Source organism: Amblyomma americanum, chromosome 2, assembly GCF_052857255.1.
Source record: "Amblyomma americanum isolate KBUSLIRL-KWMA chromosome 2, ASM5285725v1, whole genome shotgun sequence".
NCBI lineage: Eukaryota > Metazoa > Arthropoda > Arachnida > Ixodida > Ixodidae > Amblyomma > Amblyomma americanum.
The window spans coordinates 209,949,937-209,975,031 of record NC_135498.1 but is presented as its reverse complement, the minus strand read 5'-3'; the positions used below and the strand labels follow the sequence as shown (position 1 = coordinate 209,975,031).

Below are 25,095 nucleotides of genomic sequence, written 5' to 3'. Positions count from 1 at the left end.
CGAGCATGATGGCAATTCACCCCGTTTCAAGGGGTATTACATTTCGTTTCTCGTGACGAGCGGTGCGTTCCTCTTCGCTTTCTTCGTCTAGTAAACCAAACAGCTAACGCCCGTTACTTCAACGTCTTGCAGACGGTCGTGGCCTCTTTTCCTTTTTCTTCTGGTTTTATGCTTTATATTGCCAGGGTGCCCTCGCGACGCGCTTAAAGGACTATAGAAACCAAATTTTTGTGTGCGTGTTTTCTTGTTTCAAACCATGCGTTGGACATTCTTTTACATGAAGCACCCTGGGGTATTTGTGTACGACCACTAAAAAAATTTTAATTGAATTACGTCTTGACGCTGTTTCGGTTTTCGTTTCATCGACCGAACGGCGACTGCGAAGTCAAGTTGAGGTTTTGATCAAGTGATCCCCTATAAAAACTAATATAATCGCTAACAGGTCATTTTTTTGTGATAGCACGTATTGGAAGAAGCTGGATTAAATGTCGTAGTGAATTAAAACTACTGTACAGGGACCGACCGACAGGAGTTCAAGCAGCGCAGCAAAGAAGTATACGAAGTGCAACTGGGATTTCTAGTGACGCCTGTGAGTGTGTCCGTCGTGTCGCCGTTTGACCAACGCCAACCGACCTGCGTTTCGAATAAACACCTGAATACCACGGCGGATAGTGGGCGCCAGGGATGCCGCCAAGTCGTGAGTAGGGCAGGCGGAGTCGGGAATGTGATGCAGCGGAGAAAGCTGGCGAGCGACTCCTTCCCAGACGAAGTCTTTGACATGTTGCATGAACAAAGACTGCTCAGAAGACGATCCACCAAGGGCCAAGCCAGCAAGAGCCCCCGGAGGCGCGCTGACTGTTGCGTAGATGCGCGTTGCTTTCGTAGTTCTTCGTAGCTTTGGCACAGCTGGATGACGGTAGCGGCGGAGGTGTGGTTCTTCGCCAGGTGCATCTGAAAATCGTCATCGGCGATCCATTTAAGGATTTGGTTGGCTTTATCAGTTTCGGCCATGGACAGGTTGACATGCTTGCACTAGTCAACGATGTCTCCGGTATAACTGGTGAATGTCTCGGCAGGGAGCAGAGCTCGAGCTCGAAGACGTTGCTTGGCGCAAAGTTTCCAAATGGCGGTGCGGCCGAAAACATCGTCGAAGCTCGTCTTAAAGGAGGACCAGGTGGGAAGATCGGCTTCATGGCTGCGAAAACATAGGTTGGCAACGGCTGTGAGGTAGGAGAGGACGTTGCTCAGTTTAACGGAATCGTTGCGCCGATTTAATTGTTGACACGCTGTAGGAGGCCAGTCAATCGTCGACGTCCTGGTCGTCGGTGCCACTAAATAGAACAGGGTCACGCTGGCGCTGCACCCTGGAACAGGGGACGGTGTCCAGGATGGACTGCGACGGCTCGCTCGTACCTTCCGGCATGGTGGTTGGGACGAGAAACGTTCCGCTTCGAAGGTCCAGGATGGGGACCGGGACGGGAGCCGAGACACCTCCACCAAGTGTAAAGGTGTTTATTCGAAGCGCAGGTGGGCTGGCGTTGGTCGAACGGCAACACGACGGACACACTCACAGGCGTCCCAGCTGCACTTTGTCTACCTCTTCGCTGCGCTGCTTCAACTCCTGCCGATCGGTCCCATTACAATACATATCAGCGATTATGTTACAGTTTTTCTAGTGGATCACGCGACCAATACATAAACTTAACGTCACAGTCATAGTTAGGCCAATTAAACTGAAACTGAAACGACATGAGAGAAGAAATTCAATTATAAATTATTTATTTGTCACAGGCAAATACCGTCCGGTAATCCATTTATTCTAATCTCTTAATGAATCGTTTGACAGATGAAAATGCGCAATAAAATTAGCTGTCTATAGCCGTTAAGATCGGCCGTATTGCACGAACGGCTATGAAGCGAAAACTCTACAGCTCATTCTACGCTGAAAGCTGCATAGAGTAGCTTTCAGCGAACTGAGAAGAGGTTTTCAGCGGTTCGTGAGACGTCAGCAGTCCTATAGCAGATGCGTCATCGTGCTATGATCTGTCATCAAGCGTAGCTTGGATCACAAGGGATTTAAAACTACACTCTATTATTTTAAAATAGTGCAGACCAGGTTAACGTACACGTAGCTTCGAAGTTTTAGTGTACCTAATGTTAACTTCATTGCCCTCCACTATGTACTGAAGGAGACCTTCATCGCAAAGTTTTTTTACCTGCACAGTAGCACTAATGGCTGATTGATGCATAGAAGGACGTCACTCGTGACATCACGAGACATTTGCTACCGCCTACTTGTGACTGTAATACAAATGTAGCGGTGTAAACGCCACACATGTCTCCAACCTCTACCGAGAATTACTAAAGGGCTGCGACCAGCAACAGCATTTCGCGCCGCCCAAGCTGCCGCTAAAATTGGCATTACTCCGCATCATCAGAAAAGTCAGTATTAAAATCTTCACAGTTGAAACAAACCAACATCGAGAGAGGAAATTTTTAACGCTGGCGAAAAGAAGTGAAAAATCAACAACGTCGCAGCTGCGAGGCTGGTACACTGCGCAGACATCTTCACTATATGTCTTTAAAGGAACAGTGAACACAGCTCCATCCAAACGCTGCTCTAAGTAAAAATTGATTCTTTTGCTCTGTCCGAGCATCTAGACATTTGTGCGGCAGCAAAAAATTCACTTACTGGCGAGAATGTTTTTTTTTTGAAAAATCTTAACGCCAGTCACTTATAACTCCTGACGCCATTATCGAAAAGGACGGACTGCCGCCGTATTGAGGTGCACAGCGGTGCGGCATAGCATTTAGAATCCGCGTTCGGAAATCGGTGCCGATGCATGCGTTATACATGTGGCATCGGTCGGTGATTGTGACACCTTGCAATTGGTTTGGACTCCTTTTCTAGCTTGCGAAAGCCCCGTTTTCCGTGAGAGTGGTCTCAGAGATATCCGTGTGGCCGTAAATACGAAGGAGTACCCTTGTAGAATATCCGTCATAATACAAGGCGGATTTCCCAGGTAAACTGATTCCTTTACGATCAGATGCAAAGTCACCTTAGGTTACCGCCATAAAAACTTCGTAATCCTTCATATATATAAAGACAAATGAAAACTTCAACAGGAGTTCTTTTTCCTGAGCTATTAAAACGTATCCCTAAAATTCCCTGCAAATATTTCAGCTCATGTGGGGACCAAAGCATGTCATGATAGCATGGTGGAAATCAAACATCCGGCTTCATTGCATAAAGATTGAGCACTTCAATAATGAAGAAATAGGAATTTATAAATTTTATGTGGACCTGAGCAGGCATAAAACAAGTTGAAGCGACATTTTTCGGTGAAACCTTCAAATCTCAACGTGAGCATATCTCCGCACAATTCTCCTAATGTTAAAGGGAAGCAGTAAAGGTCTGCTGAGAATTCTATGTTAATCAAGAATTCGATCTTACGGACTTTCTAGAGAAAGCATGCAATAATTTTTGCACTAGCGTTTAAAATGAATGGTGACGTAATCGTCGATTAAAACCGCGATGACATTCAGGATGCTCCTCACTGATTCGGGGAAGTGCGAAGAAATTCGAAGTGACGTCATTACACCACAACTTCAGATGTACCGCTGCATTCCCTTGCATGTTGCTGTGCGTCGCTCGATGCGGCCAAACAATTCTTTGTGAGCTTCAACTTCGATAACTTTGGTTCCCTTTCATTAAACAACTGTTCCTTCACTAGAAACGAAGCGCCGTCGTACGTGACGTCATTATCGGGGTTTCTGCCCGTCACTGAGCACTGCAGGGACGCCTGAACGCAGACGCCACTTTATTGTGCGATTACGCCGTCATTTCAAATGCTAGGGCAAAAAAGTTTCGCGGACTTTAACAGCATGTTTCACTCATTCAGCCCTTTTAAGCTCATTGAATTCTAAACCTCTTCAGTTGCCTTTTACGTGCATCCTGTTTTTTATCACTCGGAAGAATTGCTTGATTTTAGTATGGTTTCCGCCCTACGTGGGGCACGCTTTGATGAAAAGCAACGCTTCATTCGCACCGCCAGAGAAGCGCTTGGAGATTTCGTTGACAAATGGCATCACAGGGCTCTGCATGATTTCGTTGAGGCGGCAACCGCAGTCCGCTACAAATGCCGTCAGCGAAGCGTACGTCATTGAGCCGTTATAGGTTTGAGTGTGGAACGTAAAGTAGGCGCTACGCTACACTAAAATTTTCTAGTTACTGTCTGGCGGCAGGGAGTATATTAGTTTCTAGTTCTTTACTTTTACGATGTACAATCGCTGCTGCGCTTCCTGATCATGGTTTCCAGGATAAGGATACGTAAAAACGGGTGCACGCAGTGACGAAAATTTGTTGTGGTAGAAATCTTTGACTGGGTTATCCGTTGCGGAATTGAGAAGCTTGTAGCAAGTTTTCCGTCACCCTGAAAAAAATTGAGGCTTAAATCTTTGTTGCCTCTCTTCGACAAATGAAATTTAACCTCCAGGATTATTTCCTTGCATTCTTGCGTTTCTTGGTGATGGCCATTCCAAGAAGTTTCATTAGAGCTGGAACGGTGTGCTCATTGAAGTGGACAGGAGCAGATATATTCCGATCTACGACCTTTGTCCGTAAAGTTCTGAGACTGATTCCATTTTAAAAAATGCGTTTAACATTGAAATCATTTGTGCAGCACCCCTTAGAAGTAGTCTCCCTTGCAGTCTATACACAACATCCAACGCTTTTCGAGGTCTTGGAAACAGTTGGAAAACGCTTCTTTTGGCAGGGCTGTCAGCTCCTTTGTCGTAGTGTCTTGAATGGCCTCCACGCTCCCCATCCAGCGACATTTAGGGCTCTCTTCACAGCAGGAAAGAGAAAAAATAGCATGGGGAGGGGTCAGGCGATTATAGCGGGTGAGAAAGTACAGTAATGCTGTGCTTGGTGAGAAATTTTTTCATGCTCAGAGCAGTGTGCGCCCTTGCGTTCTCGTGGAGAAGGCTCCATTGTCCAGATGCCCATAAGTCAGTGCGACAGCGTCGCAGTGCATCACGCATGTGTTTGAGCACGCCAATATAAAACTCCTGATTCACCGTCTGCCCTTGTGGGACGAACTCGTGGTGTATGGCACCTCTGGGATCAAAACTTCTGTCAGCATCGTCCTTGTTTTCGTCTTCTGTCGCCGCGCCTTTCTCGACGCCGGAAAGGTTGTGGACCGCCATTCGGCGCTATGCCTCTTTGTTCGAGGATCGTATTGAGAACACCATGTTTCATCTTCAGCAACGATGCTGTCGACGAATGCAGCATCCTTCTCTGCCTCGGAGAGTAAATCATCGCTCACTGATGCCCATGTGTCCTTCTGGTCGTGTGTGAGGAAGTGCAGCACAAGTCTGGCTTTCAGCTTTCGTTTCCCCACGTTCTCACGCAAAACATATTGGCATGTTGTCTTACTAAAGTCGAGAGCATCTGATAGCATGCGGACTGTAATGGTGTGGTCTTGCCGTACGATTTCATTTCGTGAGGTTGAAGGGCGCCCTGCCATGTGCCGTCTTCCACCGACGTCCTCCGCGAAACAAACCTCTCGTGCCACTTGAAAACTCGCGCCCGCGATAACGACTCGTTGCAGTAAGCGTAACGAAAGTACTCATACGTCTGTGCGGCTATCTTGCCAAGCTTCACACAGAATTTTATGTTTACACGCTGTTCGAGGTGGACGTCCATCATTCCACATTCACTCATTGTAAAATGCGCAGACGACTAGTGACAAGGTGTTTTTCTACATGTAGTGCCATCAAGCCGCTGCCACAGCAGTTAACATAAAGTGCTCAGGTTAGGCCGAAAAAGCGACGCTACACATACGCACCAACATTTGTTTTGGGGAATCATTTCTACGGAAGAAAATAAATAAGTCTCGATACCTTATGGACTAATGTTGTATATAAAGGCTGGTTCACATGCAAGCGATTAGGTGAATTGAGCGAAGAGCGACACGGCGCTGCGAAGCGTTTTGTCAGATTTCATTTGACATGCGTCGCCGCTGCGCATTTTCGTACGCTGCGAAAACCAATGTTTCTGGCAAAAGATATCCGCTTCGAAACGTTTTGGTGGTCTGCAAACGCGAAGAAGCGTATTATATAAGCATTACCTTGTCATTTATTCTCATGTTTTATTTAAACATATATAAATCTTGCGTTTTAAGCATTCAGCACCACTTATTACAATCTTTAAAAAAAAGTTCTTACGTGCGGCGTACAAACTCTGGCATTGGCCATATGGATATATAAGAACAGACTGCTTAATGTACGTACGGAGAGTGTAAGCCCGTACGACATCAGATACGAAAATAAGAATGCCAATAGTTAGAACAAACAATGGCCGGCAAACACTACCCTTTAAGGTTACCAAAATCCTCAATAGAAGAGATATTCCCGTTAATTACAATAAACCGTTCCCTGCCTTCAAATTATTATTCAAAAAGGATTGTAAGAGAGCTCTTTTGTTCAGTGATGCTGTCTACTCTTCTCACTAATATCTTTTCCGTGGAAGTGTAGTGTATAGATGTTTTGTCTCTTTTGCAATTAGTCATGTTCCCTTTGCCATCTCCCATTTTTCTTACTTGCGATGCCTTTACTGTTCGCATATGTGCGGATTTTTGTTCATGGACATATTTTCTTTCTGATCTTGAAGGGGAAGAGGAAAGGGGAAAAATGAGGAAAATCTCTGATTTAGTGTATTATGTTGCATATGTATCATGATTCTTATCATTTTTATGTTTTAACCATTCTACATTTATAGTGCAATTTTGTCGTTGAGTGCCCTTTCCTTATACAGATGTATCTTTGTGTTTCTTGTATGCACAGTATGCGTTTGTGTTTTGACCAATGATATTGCTTTTGTGCCGCCCAGCCGCACTGTTATATGTATATATATAAATATATACCGAAACCGTCCGAAACCGTTGGTGAATAAACCTAGATAATCGAACCAGTTGTGACCTTTTCACTGTATATATATATATATATATACATATATATATATATATATATATATATATATATATATATATATATATATATATATATTGCGAACGTAGGTTGCGTTGGCTCCGCAGAATAAAGATTTAAGTGAAGTGGGCACTTCTACAAAGACACTTTTATTTATCAACGTTTCGACCGCGGTGCACAAACACAAAGGGCGCCGCTGCAGATGCGTGGCCAAAGAGGAGCCGCTGCGCAAATGACACTGGCAGTGACGAACAGGCCAAACCAGGCGCCTTTTGGGGTCTCACTAATTTCCGGTGAGCCGAGGGCTAGAACGTTAAGGAAGTAGTGGGCTACGTTAACGAGCACATGTCCAAGAACTTGCTCACGGGGTCTGGGTTTCACTGAACGGTGCACCCCTCTCCGTGGGTGGGTCGTTGAACCGACCTCGCCGGGAATACTTGTTTGTAGGGGAGGAGGGCTGGGCTAGCTGTGTGCAAAGATTTCAAATTGTCGGAAAATGTAAGGAAAGAACGTCAAATATATATATATATATATATATATATATATATATATATATATATATATATATATATATATATATATATATATATATATATATATATATATATATATATATATATATAAAGTTTTTGCCTCTTTGTCATGCACAGGGGGCTGAGGCCTCGTCAGGCGATACCAAGCCTTTAGTCTCAGCCCTCTCTTAGACAAATGTCTAAGAAAGAAATAAAGGAAGAAAAAATAAATAAAGAAATAAAGATATGGCAACACCGCGGCGTCATTGGTACAGAAGCGGTGCCACCGCGAAAATATCCCCTTTGCCCCAACCTCGCCTCTAAACCCCATCGTAAGGCTAAAATTTAGACCTATTATGGTTCATAACATACTTGATGTTTCTGACTTGTGCTTATTGACCCCATTTTTTTGTTTAAGACATTATCATCGTTTAAATGTTACTGCTTACCGTGAGCTAGGTGAGTTTTTTTTTTTTTGCACATATAAAGAGCTTTGTATTCCACTCAGCTATCATTTTCTGCGCCAGCTGCTGCCATATAAGCGAAGGTTCCCAATCAGAGTGTATTCCTGTCCGTAGTCAATTCGTGTCCTGGATCGAGGGACCACCTCTTGCATAGGGCCTTTGCCTCGCGACAAATTAGTCGTCAGCAGGCTTGTTCGATAACGAAAGATGTCATGATATCAGTTCAAGGAGCGAAGCAGTAACTGCAGTTACAATACAGCCGCAAGGGACATCGATGTTTCAATGCGCCGCGTTATTGGGGGCGGGGGAGGGGGGGGGGGGTTAGTGCCAAGAACATGCGGCTCGTCGAACAGAAGATGAACGCTGTCGAGACGCTGCACGACTTATGACCAAGTTTCCGCCTACACAATTCTCGCTGCTCAAACCCACCGCTGCAGCCGTGCCTAAACAGAAACACAATCGGCACCACTGTGGGCAATCCAGCGCCAACCATCCGCAATAATACAGTTGTAATCACCGTTTTACATCGTTTATCATGTTTTTTTTCATCTCCGTGTCATACCAACCTGTTGAATAACCGTAGCCGTGGTATATTAAGCTCTTTTAAGATGGCTTTTTATTTCCTTTGTGCTTCGTTTTTGTCACGTTTGAATCAATAATGTATTATAGCAAGAAAATGGGACTCCTACCAACACAACCTCAACAGCTAATCATTCCGTGTTTGTGACGTTGTTTGAAGCTGAAATATCAGTGAAGTGCCCACTTCTGCCGAGGTCGTATGAAAGGTCTTGGTCCTCACTTATGGAACTAGCCTGTTCGACGGAGGCAACTGGTATTTTTTATTTATTTATTAATACCTCAAAGGCCCCATTGAAGGGGTATTACATGAGGGGGTGGAACTTCAGCAGTAAATTTCATCAATTGACGATCTGAATGACGATCAGTCGATCTGATCAGCGATGGCGTTTGGCAGGTCATTCCAGTCCCTTGCTGTATGAACGAAAAATGATGAAAGATGCGCACAAGTGCGGGCAAGGGGAGGGTAGACTGCCTTCCCGTGGTTTGTGCGACTGGAGATGCGATGTGCGGGGCTGATAATGAAGTTGAGACGTGGATGATGATAGAATTTATGAAACAGAGACAGTCTGGAAATTTTTCGGCGGTTCGCTAAAGTTGTGAGTTGAGCATTGCGTTTTAGTTGAGTTACACTTACATGATAAGAATAGGCTGAGAAAAAGAAACGAGATGAGCGATTCTGTACAGATTCGAGAGTAATGGAAAGGTTATTTTGATGAGGGTCCCAGATCGCGCATGCATATTCTAATCTGGGACGGATAAGTATTAAGTAAGCAAGGGATTTCACTGATGGGGGTGCTAGTCGCAGGGTTCGTCGAAAGTAACCAATGACGCGATTTGCCTCGTTAGTAATCTGAGATACATGAAAAGACCAATTTAGATCAGGTGTCAAATGGATGCCTAAATACTTGTAAGTTAATACTGAAGCGATTTCAGCATTCCCGATTAGATATCTTGAAGATGGTTGTGAATGACGTCGGTGGAATGATAGCAGACATGGTTTTTTTTCATATTTAAAGACATTAGCCATGTATTACACCAGGTTAGTACGTGGTGAATGTCAGACTGAAGAAGCAAAATGTCATCGCTGTTAGTAATAGGCCGGTAAACAACGCAATCATCAGCGAATATGCGAATGTTAGAACATATTTTAGCAGACAAATCGTTAATATAAATGAGAAAAAGGAGGGGGCCCAAGACGGTGCCCTGAGGTACCCTAGATATAACAGAGGAATAAGAAGATGAACATTTATTAACAAAAACAAACTGCTGCCGATTAATGAGAAAGCTGCATATCCAATTAAAAACATGTTCGTTAAGATTGAGACGAGAAAGTTTTAAGAATAGTCGTTTGTGAGGAACTTTGTCAAAAGCTTTTTCAAAATCGAGGAAGAGGGCATCAACAGGAATGTTAAGGTCAATGATAGAGCTAAGGTTGTTAATAAAGAGGCCTAATTGTGTTTCACAAGATAAACCTTTTAAAAAGCCATGCTGGTTAGAGTGGAAAAAGTTGACGGACACTAGAAATTTTATAGTTGAGAGAAAATTATATGTTCCATTAGTTTGGAAGTGATACATGTGATGGATATGGGTGGATAATTATGGCGAGAAGATGAAGGCCCTTTTTTGGGGACTGGGATGACCTTGCCTACTTTCCAGTCATGGGGTATGATGGCTGATGAAAGAGATTGCTGAAAGATATGAGACAATATGGTGCTAGCGGTATGTTTTGTGTTTTTTAACACTTTAGTATTAATTCCGTCAACACCAGCTGAACACGTTAATTTCAAAGAGTCGATTAATTTAACAATACCACCAGGCTCGAAGCTCACGTCCGGTATAGGTTGAAAGTTAAACAAAGGAAAATCGGGTAAATTGTTGTCCGGTTCGTGAGTGAAAACAGAGCTTAATGATAAATTCAAAACTTCCGCAACGTCATGATCTTCAATTGGATTATTATCATCGTCACACAGTGCTATATTTCTGATGGGGTTAGGATTGATACACTTCCAGAATTGACGTGGGTTTGTACGAATCATGTCGGGTAGAGTAGAAGAAAAAAACGAGTGTTCAGTTTTGTATACCTGTAGGCTATAGGATTTTTCAGCTTTCTCGTATGTGCTCTCCACACTGGTGCTCAAACTCGTGACGTTAGCAGTTGTGACGGCGTGTGTTTGAGCAGCTCACCTGGAAGACTGAGACCAGGTACTTTTCTCCGTAGGTGAATATGAACGGGTTGAGCATGCCGGCAGTGAAGAGGCCCTGCTCGTGCAGCAGCGCTGAGAGCGGGGCCACCTCTTCCTCCTCATCGGTGCGCTCGCGCTGCACGGCCAGTGACAGCTCCAGCCCTACCGAAGAGAAGGCACACACAGTTAACTTCCTTAGTGCGCTACTCATGGAAACGGAACAACACTGGACGCAAAAACCACACACACAGACAGGGCAGACAGGGCGCAGTGTGCCCTGTCTGTGTGTGTGGTGTCTGCGTCCAGTGTTGTTCGTTCCCATGAGTAGCGCACTAAGGAAGTTAAATATGAACCAACTAGGCTCATTTGCAGCTTCATTTATGCGCACACACTTCTCAATCTCTGCACGGGACCTGCATGCGTAGCTGTAGCCAAAGAAAATCCATGAGGAAGTTCCCAGGTCAGGGGCCAAAAATATCGTGAATATTCTCGAACCTTGTAGAAGCGTGTGTACCTGAGTGATCTGTCCGCGTATCTTGCAGCAAACAACCTAGTGATGAGGCCGAATGCAGGCGGATAAATTGTAGATTTTAAGAAAACGTAACATTGTTTACGAAGTTGAACAGCCTTTAAAAGAATAATCGGCCCCACGCAAAATAACGTTCATTTTATTTATGGGGGTTTAACGTCCCAATGGGACTCAGGCTATGAAACAAATGAAGGGCTCTGGAGATTTACACCATTTGGAATTCTTTAACGTGCACTGACATCGCGCAGTACATGGGCCTCTACAATTTTGCCTCCATCAAAATTCGATCACAGCAGCCAGGATAGATCCCGCGTCTTTCGGGTCAGCAGCCGATCGCCATAGCCACTGAGCCACCGCGATGGTCCTGTGGTTGTCGGTGTGGTAAGACACCATCTTTCTAACGACCAAATTACGTTAGTTGTAGGTTGGAGCTACCACTTACTAGGTGGTTTCAGGTTACTAACTGCCGCCCCAAATACTTGCGTTTGCACTTGCAGGCATCATTCTAATCACGGTGTCCTCCAAACCGCCATAGTTCTTTCGTGTTAGCTCGGTCCGCTAAGGGGCGGTGCTGCCTAATTAGCGCACCAAATTCGCGCCTGGGTTCTCTCCTGTAAACCCGCAGCCACTATAACCATTAAGCACCTTCGTTTCCTTCACTTGCATGCTTAAATGTTTGAAGATGGCCTCGAATCTGGCCGCCTTCATCCCATAGGTAGCATAAGAGGGTTCTCGCGCAACTTCCGCCCTGGAAGTACGGCCACGTTCCTACGTGGCACTCGCGCTCCGCTGATAGGAACAAGAGTGCTATGAACAAGACTGGCGCTGGTGAATACTTCCGAGGATTATTGCACACAACATAAGTACCATAGCGGCGTTTCCGGTTACACTGCGCATAAATACTCTCGAAATCCGAAGATTGGACCGCCATCGCCTTAGCTCAGTTGGTAGAGCACTAGACGCAATATTCGGAGTTTCTGGACTCGGACCCACCGGCAGCAAGTGGTTGTTTTTTCTTCGCCTGCTTTATCAGTTATCTTTAAGTGGTCGAATATTTACAATATTTATCTCTAAATATTTAACACAACGAATTGAAAAAAAAATTTCCTATGCTCCTTAGTTTCGTTGGCTGTTGGCTTCCGTCATTTCTGTCATAACAAGCCCCTCCTTTCTTTTCACCTGTATGCTTTGCAGTCAGTAGCAGTCTGCCATATTGGGCGTAAGAGGTGGCTATGTCGCCCTGGGAGGACTGGGCCGCGTTGCGAGAGCGTGCGGACGCGTTTCGCATGAGCTCCGAGGATTACGGCTACCACCCGCGGAATAGCCCTCGACCGGCTGCTGAAACCTTTACTAACGCCTTCAGGACCTCGTCCGGATCACGAGGACGACCGGTGTTTGCGTACAAGTGCTCGTGTGCCTATTTTTCGGCGCATTTTGCGTCGACCACGTTTTTTCCGCCGCTAGGCCTAATAGGCCTAGCACGAGTACGGCCGCCTGGCGGTAACCACTCCCGACGACCTCGGCTCCCCGGAGGGAGCTGACACGCCTGCAACATGGAAGTCACCGTCGAGGGTGAACCGATCACAGAACATGATTTGAACGACGGAACATGGACCTCCATGGCACTCAAGAACCAGCAACGATTCCGCCGGCGCGGCGTCGACAAAGAAGACGGACGCTCGGCGCCGGGCCGAGCCGCCATCGGGACGCCCGGCGTTGGGGACGAGGCAGCGGTCATTACTGGCGCCCAAGGCTACGAGAAGAAAGGCAAGCCCCTTGACTCTACCCATAGGAAGCCTAGGCCTCCCCATAGAAGAAGAAGACCCCCGATCCCGAGGCTACCGGCAGAGCATTACAAAATTGTAATCAGACCGCAGTCTCCCCTTGACCTTCCACCCATGGCGGAGCGCTACTGCTAGAAGCGTTCGTCAAGCCGCCAAAATTACCGACGACAACACCTTTACCGAAGATATTCTTCAGAAACACCCAGTAAACCACACCTTCACGATAAGCACGCCCAACGAGAAACGTGCGAACGCTTACCTCAACCTGCAAGCGTACGTCATGGGGGAAAAGCAGTACCCCATCAAAGCTTACGCGCCTTCCCCGGATCTCTCGGTAAAAGGCCTCATCCACAACGAGTATTGTGGCGAAACGGACGCGCAGCTTGTTCATAACTACAACACCTACAACCCCGACTGGACTATCCTATCGGCAAGACGGTATGGGAGAACAAATCATATAATCATTACGGTAGCCGGAACGGAGCTCCCCCGATACCCCGGCACAAGACATAAAGTGGTCCTCTTTCTCAACCGAGTAGAGGCCTGCTTCAACTGCCGCAAGACAGGGCACCGACAAGACGTCTGCCCACAACCAAAACGAACCCGCTGCGTCAGGTGCGGAGAAGAGCACCCCTCACCACATGAGGGACAACCACCAACCTGCGTCCCCGTTTGCATCGTCTGCACGGGGGCGCACAGAACCGGGAGCACCAGCTGCAAGTTCAAATTCGTCAAGCAGCAAGCCACCCAGAAACCCGACCTGGCCAGGAACGCCGACCAAAACGCCGGGCAGAGCGACAACTTCGGACGCCAATCGAGGGACAGAACCCGACAAAAAGAGACGCTGACCCTAGGCGACGAAAGGGACGAGTCCTTCCCGCCGCTGCCACGAAGTAGAAGCAAGTCTGCTACACGTCCCAGCCAGTCGCAAGACCTTCGACAGGACCTACCATCGTCCAGCCGGAAGCGGGACCCCAAGAACCCCTGGACAAAGCCCGAAGAAAAGGCTCTCAAGTGGCAGGAAGATCCGGAGAAGCAGGCAATTCGCAATCAGGTGAGGGAGCAAGCCTTTTTAATAGAACGCATGCAGCCCCAGATCAGTGAGCTAGGCAGTAAACTCGCGAGCCTCACGCAAACCCAACGCCACATTGAAAGCGCGACAACCGCTAATGACAGGTCTCAATCCCTCCCTCCTTCCGAAGGTGCGGGTATGGACATAGAACAACCGAAGGCTGAAAAAAGACAGGCCCCAAAAGACCAGCAAGAGGCCCAGAATCCCAAGAAGCGAATTGAAACAGATGCGGCGTCCCAACCGACGTCAACTTTCGCTGTTAAAGCCAAGCTAGCTCTCCAGCAGAATGAGAGGGTCAACAAACTGGAAGCCCGAGCAGATAGGCTAGACGCGACATGCACAGATATCGCCAAGAACCTACAACAGACCAGAGAAGAAATTATGGACGCCATCAAGGCATTACAAGCCCAAGTGAGCGCAAGAGCGAGCGCCGTTACGCAGCTGACAGTGCCCCAACATGGCAGCTCGTAATCAAGATATCATCATCTGGCAATGGAACTGTAGAGGTTTTCGAGGCAAAAACTTCAATCTGCAGCTTTATATTCAAAACTTAGAAGTCAAACCGGACATTATTACGATCCAAGAACCGATGGGACCCGTTAGTTTACCAGGATACAAAACCATATCACAAAAAAACATACCACACAAAGCAGCAATGACAGCCACGCTAGTGGGTAACCAACTCACGGCCATTCAACATGAATTCGACGATTCTCAAGCAGACTACACGCTCACCGAAATTATTCCCGCCAGAAAGAGGCAGGGGAGCCTATACGTTCTTAACCTATACAGCTCACCAAAAGATCAATCCAGAGAAATCCCGGTATTACTAGAGTCCACCACGAAATTAGCCAAGAATGGGCAGCTAGTGATTACGGGCGACTTCAACGCACCACACGTAGAATGGGGATACCAGAAGTCAAGCAAGAAAGGCAACATCCTCTGGAACAAAATCCAAGGATTAGGACTCTCGCTACTATACGATCCTAGCACAGTGACCAGAACTGGCAACAGCGTTAGTCGAGACACCACCCCGGACCTCACGCTAGCCAGGAATGTGCAGAATCCCGCCTGGCGAAACACAGGCACGGATCTAAACAGCGACCACTACATCCTGGCCATTACCCTTCGCACCGAGATTCGGAAGAAGGGCTGGAAGGTAACAAAATTTACAGACTGGGAAAAATTTCGGAAAGAACGGGATCAAACGGCCCCGACTGAAATCGAAGACATCCAAGATTGGGTTAAATCAATATGTAAGGATGTAGAGTCGCACACAAGCGAAATAACAACAGACGCCGCACAACCTAACCTCGATTCAAGATTGGCACACATGTGGGAGGCAAAAAATAGTCTTATGAAGAGGTGGAAGCGACAGCGACTCAACAAAAGGCTTCGAAGTCGAATCGCCCAACTCGAAAGAGAAATTGAACAATATGCGATAGAACTTACCCGGCAACAATGGTATCAAACCTGTGACAGCCTGAACGGACAACTGGGTAGTAAGAGGGCGTGGCACCTGCTCCGCCACCTTCTCGACCCCACACAGTCCAAGTCGGCTGCGCAAGGACAGCTCGCTAAAGTCATCCATCAACACCCCGGGGACGAACACTACTTCTTGGACCTCCTCAGGGACAAATACCTAAATACCGCATACGACGGAGAAACGAGCCCACAGTATTCGGGACAACCAAATCCGCAGCTGGACGAGCCGTTCAGTGATGCAGAAGTCTGGGCAGCGCTGGGCCAGCTTAGAACAACCTCAGCGGCAGGACCAGATCTGATTACGAATAAGGTCCTCCGTAACCTGGACCTGAAATCTGTCACTGCAGTCACAGATTACTTCAACGTATGCTGGGAGACAGGAATCATTCTCAGCAGCTGGAAACATTCCCGAGTGACATTTATTCCAAAACCCAACAAGAAACTCAACGTGGACAACCTAAGACCCATTTCCCTCACATCCTGTCTCGGGAAACTCATGGAGCACGTGGTTCTGAACAGACTACGGGACTACACCGAAGACCACAACCTCATGCCACACTCCATGGTGGGCTTCAGAAGAGGACTCTCCACCCAAGACGTCATGCTCCAGCTATCACGTGACATACCCGACCCCTCCATTAAGAACACAAGAGCAATATTGAGCCTCGATCTCAAAAAGGCATTCGACAACGTGTCACACAATACCATTCTGAAACACCTAGCCGACCTCAACCCAGGCGAACGGGCGTACAATTATGTTAAAGCCTTCCTAGAAAATAGAACGGTGGAGATCACCGTTGGACCACTGAAATCCACCCCAATCAGGCTCGGTAAAAGAGGGACACCACAAGGAGCAGTCTTTTCGCCCTTCCTCTTTAATCTGGCTTTAATCAGGCTTCCAGACAGGCTCAACGCAATTCAAAACATCCATCACACTCTGTACGCAGACGACATAACTATCTGGACGAACCGCGGCTCCGATGGACAAATTGAAGAAGCTCTCCAAGCAGCGGCTGAAACGGTTGAGTTGGAGGCAAGGAGAGCCGGCCTCGAGTGTTCCCAACCAAAATCAGAACTCCTAATCGTACGGCGGAGCAAGAAACCTGAAGACAGGATCCCCATCAACATTAAGATCCAAGGCAAGAACATAGATGAAGTGGAGAACATACGGGTCTTAGGACTCCACATCTCCAACACCTCCCGCAACACTGTAGCACTGGGGAGACTCGAAAGCTCAGTACACCGGGTGGCGCGCATGATCAGGCGCGTCGCCAACAAGAGACGAGGCATGAAGGAGCACGACCTATACAAACTCCTTCAAGCATTCGTCATCAGCAAAATTACATATGCCTTCCCATATCTCCATCTCAAGAAAGGAGAAGAACAAAATATCGATACCCTAATACGGCATGCATACAAAACGGCGTTGGGCCTTCCTAAATTCACAGCCAACGAGAAACTCCTCGCCCTGGGAGTACACAATACCTTTTCTGAACTTAAGGAAGCCCACCTAACAACACAGACGGCTTGACTCTCCAGCACTGCAGCGGGCAGAATCATCCTGGAGAGACATCGCATCGAAGGGGAGCCTATGGCGGACCATCCAGGCCCCGTTCCTAGCCATATCCGAAAAAAGATAAAAATATTACCTCTACCCAAGAACATGAACCCGCAAACACAACAGGGTCGGCGGGAAGCAAGAGCCAGAGCTCTGCATCGACGCTTGCAGAGTCTTCAAGACGTCATCTACGTCGATGCAGCCAACTACCAAGACAGCCCCCACAGATTCGCCATCTGTGGGGTATCTCATCCTCAGGACCCGGACCCGGCCACTACACTCCTGGCCGCTACAGTATTTACCAAGAGCGCAGAAACCGCGGAAGAAGCTGCAATTGCAGCTGCTATCGCCTTTACGGACGCTACAACCATCGTTAGCGATTCCAAATATGCCATTTCGAACTTTGCCAAAGGCCGCATCTCACTCACGGCCAGAAATATCCTGGCAAATGTTAAAGACACATCCCCCCTCCGAGACATTGACCTGGTATGGGTCCCGGCGCACGCCGGAAACCCCGGAAACGAGGCCGCCAACGCACAAGCTCGAGTTAAAGCCGGCCGAGCAGTAGACGGTCCGAACCCGGAGGCAACCGGTCAAGCGCTAACCTCCTATCGCGACCACACCACCCATTTTAGACTCGCACGTAGGCAGTTCCCGCCGCCGCACCCCTCCCTGTCAAGGGAGCAGCAGGTGGCGTGGAGAAGACTACAAACCGACTCTTTCCCCAACCCAAATGTGTACTCGCACATATTTATTACAACCTCCAGCCCTAACTGCCGCTTCTGCGGTGCAAAAGCTACTTTAGACCACATAATCTGGGACTGTAAAGCACATCCCCCACCCCCAGATCTCATGGCTGCTCCCTCACCTGACGCGTGGCTTTCAGTAAAGGTCAACGACGACCGAGGCACTCAAGTCAAGGCTGTCGAATGGGCCTGTGCGGTACGAGACCTACATGGTCTGGACTTCACTTACTGACCACGAATCTACACTTTCTTTCAAAAAAGTTTTTACTCACTCACTCACTCGCCCTGGGAACCACTCTGGCGGCGGATAGGGAATGAGAGATCTTGAGTGACAGTTACTTGTGTTGAACTGCGTAATCGTTTTGGACATAGGCCGTCGGCGTATCCGGGGGAGTGAGAACGACGACAAGGCGGCCGATGGAAGACAACGAATGAGGCTCTGCGCTCCTGCTCGTGTCCTCCTCCTGCTTTGCGCTCCGCGTCGTGTGTCGTTCTTTGTGAACAATCAGTGGTGCAGACGGCACAAGTGGTTCATCAGCTGCGGATGCTAAACGGGCCGATCAAGCAGAGGCTCAGCAGCGGCCGAGGCTCAGCGCTGCATCTGGTTTTGGTTTTTTTTTGGGGGGGGGAAGGAAATGGCGCAGTATCTGTCTCATATATCGTTGGACACCTGAACCGCGCCGTAAGGGAAGGGATAAGAGAGGGAGTGAAAGAAAGGAAGAATTAGGTGCCGTAGTGGAAGGCTCTGGAATAGTTTCGACCACCTGGGGATCTTTAACGTGCACTGACATCGCACAGCACACGGGCGCCTTAGCGTTTTTCCTCCATAAAAACGCAGCCGCCGCGGTCGGGTTCGAACCCGGGAACTCCGGATCAGTAGTCGAGCGCCCTAACCACTGAGCCACCGCGGCGGGCGCTGCATCTGTCCTCTCCTTTTGTAGCGACAGCTACACTAGGCTAGTCAGCGGCGCGTTTCGGGTAAGCGTTCTTAGTCACTACAGCGCATACGCCACTAGTTCCACCGAGCCACAGGTGTTCGCCGCTGCGCCGCGCCGCGCCTTTCCTCAAAATCCAATTTTCAATTTTCAGTTTCCTCTTTCTTTCTTTCTTCTTTTCCTCCATCCTTTATCTCTTCCCTTACGGCGCGGTTCGGGTGTCTACCGAGATATATGAGGCAGTTACTGTGCCATATTTCCATTCCTCAAAAACAAAAACAAAAACAAGTGAGCCACCGGCTATCATCAGGTTCATTGAAGTTACAGGAACCACTGACGAACTAGACCAACAAGATGTCCTCTTAAGCATTGACAACGTTGCAGAGGCCGTTCATTTTCATAAAAGGAAAGGCGCAAAACTGGCTCCGTGGGTCAGTGGACACCTCAATCTCGCTTTCATGTACTTGTTTCGTTCGCTTTTGAGGGGAGGAAATAAAGCACAGAATTGGTCTGACATATGCCGGTGTACACCCGGACCGCGCCGTAAGGGAAGGGATTAAGGAGGGAGGGAAAAAACCTGCTTTGATTGTGCTCCGCACACTGGAAAGGCAGCACGGCCACCCAGCCACTCTGGACGCTGGTAGTTAATGGTTGATCGCGAGAGATTGATCACCAAATGAACGCTACGGCCTATTGCTGCAGTGCCGCATGCCGGCCACAAGGTTGTCAGCGTTAATGCATGAAGCCCACACCTCTCTCTCACCACCGCTAGGTATTTCAAAGCATGAATGAGGCGTCCACTGAAACGAAAATTGGTTTCCCGGGTTCGAATCCAACCGAGGCGGCTGCGTTTTTATGGAGTCAATACGCTAAGGCGCCCGAGTGCTGCGTGATGTCAGTGCACGTTAAAGATCCACAGGTGGTCGAAATTATTCAGGAGCCCTCCACTACGGCACCTCTTTTTTCCTTTCTTCTTTCACTCCCTCCTTTATCTCTTTCCTTAGGGCGCGGTTCAGGTGTCCAACGATATATGAGACAGATACTTCGCCATTTCCTTCCCCAAAAAACCAATTATTATTTTTGTTTATAGAAAGGAAACGGCGCACTATCTGTGTCACATCCGCGGGCACTGAAACCGGGCCGTAATTGAAGGAATAAAGGCGGGAATTTACCCGCCGCGGTGGCTCAGTGGTTAGGGCGCTCTGCTACTGATCCGGAGTTCCCGGGTTTGAACCCGACCGCGGCGGCTGCGTTTTTATGGAGGAAAAACGCTAAGGCGCCCGTGTGCTGTGTGATGTCAGTGCACGTTAAAGATCCCCAGGTGGTCGAAATTATTCCGGTGCGCTCCACTACGGCACCTCTCTCTTCCTTTCTTCTTTCACTCCCTCCTTTATCCCTTCCCTTACGGCGCGTTTCAGGTGTCCAACGATATATGAGACAGATAGTGCGCCATTTCCTTTCCCCCAAAACCAATTATTAAGGTGGGAATTAAAGAAGAAATGAAGAAACAGGTGCCTAGTGGAGGGCTCCGGACTAATTTCGACCACCAGGTGATCTTTAACATGAACTGACATCGCCCAGCACACAGGCGGTTTAGCGTTTCGCCTCCATCGAAACGCACCCGCAGCGGTCGGATTTCATCCCGTGAATTCCGGATCAGTAGCCGAGCGCCCTAACCACTGAGCCACCATAGCGGGTGCGTCCACTGTCCGAGGGAGTCTCTGGATTAGCTGAGCTAATACATATTCATTTTTTTTATTTTCCTCGTTCCTTGCGCTGGGCATAAGCATGATGCACCAACTACCTCGCTCATCATTTCTTGAGAAGCTCAACGCCAGCGGCACAAACGTTCCGAGGTGCGCGCCGTCGACGGGAGGACGCAGGAGTTCGCGCCACCGAAGCAGATTCTAAGCGATGCCGCCGAGAGGAACCAGATGTGCAGCCAGCTGTAGCAGAATCTTCGTGCCGGCGCCGAGAGAAATCAGCGCGCGTTGATGAGGCATAAGCGCGCTGACGTCTTCGAAAGGACGAAAATGTGTGGGCTGCTGAAACAGAAGCGCAGCAATCGCACTGAGAAGATATGGCCTGGTCGTATGGCCTCGGCCAAGGCCACTCGAAAAAAAAAGCTAAAAAATAGTCTGGGTGCGCCAACGAAGAATTTTCTGCGTCAGTTTATAGAGAATCCTTTTGAGAGCTTGTGCGATCGCCTCTTTTTCGGAAAGGACGTGGAATTTAACAATTTCCAGGAAGAAACCCATAAGAATGTCGTGAACTAAGTCCGAGCTACTCCACACTCGTGCCTGCAAGACCGACCCCGCCTGAATGTGCGTTTCTTTCCGCGAGGGTCTTGTCTGCGAGGATGACGAGGTCAAATTCTTGGGCTTACGCATTCATCGCTGGCTAAAAGTTGACACCACCATCGCCAAAATCAAGCACGTGAGGGAAATGGTATAAGTCGTATGCTACGGCGCGTGTCTAACCGGCGCGGTGGCCTGCGCGGATACGAAGCGCTCCGTCTCGCTCAAGCTTATATCAGTTGTATCCTGTACTTGGGGCCGTACCTCCACCTGAATGTAGCTAACATAAAGCAGTTGCACATCATTATTTGCATAGTCGTGAAACGAGCTCTGAACCTCCCGATTATGACTTTCACGGTCCGCCTCACGGCTCTGGGGATGCTCAACACCTACTCAGGGTTACAAGAGGCTCACCTCATGCGTACCCTGCGTCCCGGAGGAACCACTCCATATGCCGGAGCTGTGGCGGCACAGTATATGGTTCGAACCTGTGCCACACAACATGACTGCACATACACACACGAAGGCTGGAGAACCGCGCTTGCTCGGGCGCTGGATGCACAACGCGGTTGAAAACCCGGCGTGCTCTACGTTGACGTCGCTGGTCCGACTCCATCGGGCCACTACACGGCAGCCATAGTCCACCAGAACTTGCCGACTAATGGGCTCCCCTTCCACGCCGAGAATGCCCACCGGGCTGAAGAAGTCTCTATAGCCCTCGCGGTCGCAGTCTCCCCAATGCAAGGTTGTCATCTCAGACTCACGTTTCGCTTGCGAGAGCTATGTAAAGGGCAAGGTATGTCCTCTAGCCTATGACATACTCTACAACGCCGTCAAAGACTCCGAACGCACGCCTAGACACATCGTGTGGGCGCCGGCCCACCAGGGTCTCCGTGATAACGAAGCTGCGAATGCGGCTGCCCGTGCACTTAGCCTCCGGGCACCTCCTTACGTGTCCTCCCCAACCGATCAGCCTACCCCACCGCTTCTACGGCTTCGGGAAATCGTCGACCACTACAAAGGCAGGTATCACCAGTTCCCGCCAGCGGCAAAGGGGCTGTCGAAGGCAGACGAACGCATTCTGCACTAGCTACAGACGAACACGTATAGTGGTATCCTACCATGGCTGCTCGCTTTGATCCGAAAGTCAATCCTTTGTGCCCACACTGTAACGAGCTCTGTTCTTTATTCCACATGGTGTGCGCCTGTCATCACACTCGCCACTTCCCTCCACACCTCACCCCCACTAAAAAGGCTTGAGTCTTCTTCCTCGAGGGCTCGACTGCGACGGCAGAAGCTGCCCTCGCACGCCGAGTTCGCGAGGCGGCGGGATCTTGCGCCATCCCGGACTACAGACGCGGACCAAGATGTCGGCATTCACAAACTGCGCCGGCACATCCTAATTTTTTAATAAACGTTCGCTCTCTCTCTCCTATGCGAAGACTCACACCCAAAAGATGATAAACGTGGCACCGAGTCGAGCTACAGGTATACATATATACCCCGGGACTATACCTTGCAAATGAGAACAACTACTCCTAGTTTTACCGCAGAAAACCCAATCCGGACAGGACACTAGTCGAAGAAATCCCTCGGCTGCGCTCACACCAGCTGCGAGCCATCATTGCCAAATGCTACGCCATGATTGAACAATCACATGTTGATATGAATAATGCCAGACGTGGACGGCGAATCAAGGCCATTTATTGAAAGCACACAGGAATACAGTGTTTCACCTAGAAAAAAAGCACACAGGAATAGTGTTTCACCTAGGATTTTACGAAATTTTTAAAAATAGGCTTCTTGAATTAGAAGAGGGCTTTTTCGGCATAGCATTGTTCGTAGAGCAGTGCATCAGAATACGGCTAAGACGTGCTAACCAGCAGGCTAGTTAACTAACACTGAATAGTTAACTTTTTACCTATTACTGTTCGGCTCCTCAATTGTTAAAAGGCAGTTAGCCCACAGTAAGTTATATTCATATGCGTTTTGAGAATTTAGAAAACTCAGTTACTCTCAGTGCTCTGCCGAACAAATTTTGGCTACATCGCGCCAAAATACATGCGGTTCAGAGAAGCTCGGAGCAACGCAACCTCTCCAGTGCACATATGACGGAAGCCAACAGCCACCGAAACCAAAGAAGATTGCCGACGTTTTTTTTTGGAGTTTGTCATCATTAAGAGATTAATGAAACCAGAAGAAAAAACAACCGATCGCTTCTTTTCCCTTCCTTTGTAAGCTCTCCAGGAGAGCACACGTAACTTGTCGAAATCGCGAACATTTGTTGTGTCATAGAGCAAATGGTACCGCGTTTTTTAAATTATAAAAACTGATATTACTTTCGGTGCACTACTCGCGTCTCAATAGCTAAGGAGCCTAAATGTAATAGTTAAAACAGTAACCATTCAATATTAGTTAACCACCCAGCTATTTAGCACGTCTTATCTGCATTCTGATGTACTACGCCGGTGACAATGCTATGCCAAAAAAGCACTGTTCGACCTCAAGAAGCCTATTTTTAAAATTATGTCAAAATCTTAGGTGAAACACCTTGTACACAGTCTTAATCGCGTAACTTGTACGTACACTTTTATCGGTTTTTAGCCTTTATCTTGCAGGTATACACGGCTGTACATTTTTTAAGTGTTCTTTCTTTTGCAAGCTTTACAAGTTACATACTTGTTAACAAAGGTAACAACTGTTATTTAAATGTATATGGCTCCTGTATACCTCAATCGGTGACCTCTATAGCTGATCGAGTTTAGCCGTATACATTTAAGCTTAAGAAAAAGAAGGCTAGGGCTGCATAATTTTGCGAGGAGGACGGGCAGCGCCGCGGTTCCGCCGGCGGAGGCGGGGGTTGGCGTCTCTCCGTTAGGGGAGAAACCCAGCTCCATGCCCAGCGGTAACTTCGCGGGGAAAACTCCAGCCTCGGTTCCCTATTGGCTCGTTTGAAGTGTCAGCCACTGACCAATCGTTGCGCACGTGTTGCTAAAGTTGGGCGGTCTGCGTTTGCGATGTCTGTAAGGCACACAGACTTTTTCGTGATTTACGTGCCAGCTGCAATGCGCAGTAATACAACTGCGAGCGGTATACATGGTGGTGTGTCCCCTCGACATGTCCGAGGAGCGTATCCGTTGCGATTACTGTGATCATAGCCCTAGCAACCACAGCAGGATCGCCAATCTTGGTAATTAAAATTTCTGAATGCAGCAGTTGTATTCCAGATTATGTGCCCTTACAACCTATGTTACCTTTACTATTGGAAAATTATGTCTTCTAGAAACAAAACATTTCAAATTTTATAGTTCTTTTGTGTTACGTTTGCTTCCGCCTGCAGTTGGCAAACTTATCTCTCGTCCAAGTATTACGTGTTTTAGTTTCACGTGCGCGCGTATACAGCTTCAGTCCTTAAAGATTGAAACAATGTGAGGCAAACTCTAAGAAAAAAGGTGCAAGAACGGTGCATCGTAACAATTTGTGATACCTGGAGACGCCTGAACTAACGATGCACTATCCTACAGACCTCCTTTACTCTCTTAAAGCCTGCTCTGATCCCCCTGCTCGAAGACGCCCTTAAACAAAGCCTGCAGCCCACACAGCCTCTCGACTCGAAGATGGTCCGCTTCCGAAAACGGGGGGGGGGGGGGCTGTGTTATTTTGAGGACAATAGTTAAGGGCTACGCTGGCTTCGCCTATCCAGAACAGGTAGGCGTGAGTCATCTGTGGACACACGCTCCCCCCTGCATTGATCCTTTTCATCCGCGACTAGAGGACGCGGGCGAAACTGACTGTGCCTCCTCCCATAAGGTGGCATCACTAAAGCATGGACACGACTTTGGAAGAACACGCACAGCTATCTCCTCTCTCTTTTCACCTGTAATGGTCGGCAAAAATGGCGGAAGAGGAGGTTTAGCGCATGCGCAGAACGTTACGGGAAAAAGGTACATTGGCCGGTACC

The 25,095-nt window shown here is 48.1% G+C and overlaps 1 protein-coding gene across 1 annotated transcript in view; it reads right to left on the bottom strand.

Moving 5' to 3' along the window:
- The window catches only part of LOC144120358 (uncharacterized), a 333,822-nt gene that overhangs the window by 94,255 nt on the left and 214,472 nt on the right, over window positions 1–25,095 (bottom strand). The window contains exon 15 of the mRNA XM_077652721.1: window positions 10,730–10,890. Coding sequence (XP_077508847.1) covers window positions 10,730–10,890 — 161 coding nt within the window. The remainder of the gene's footprint in view (window positions 1–10,729; window positions 10,891–25,095) is intronic.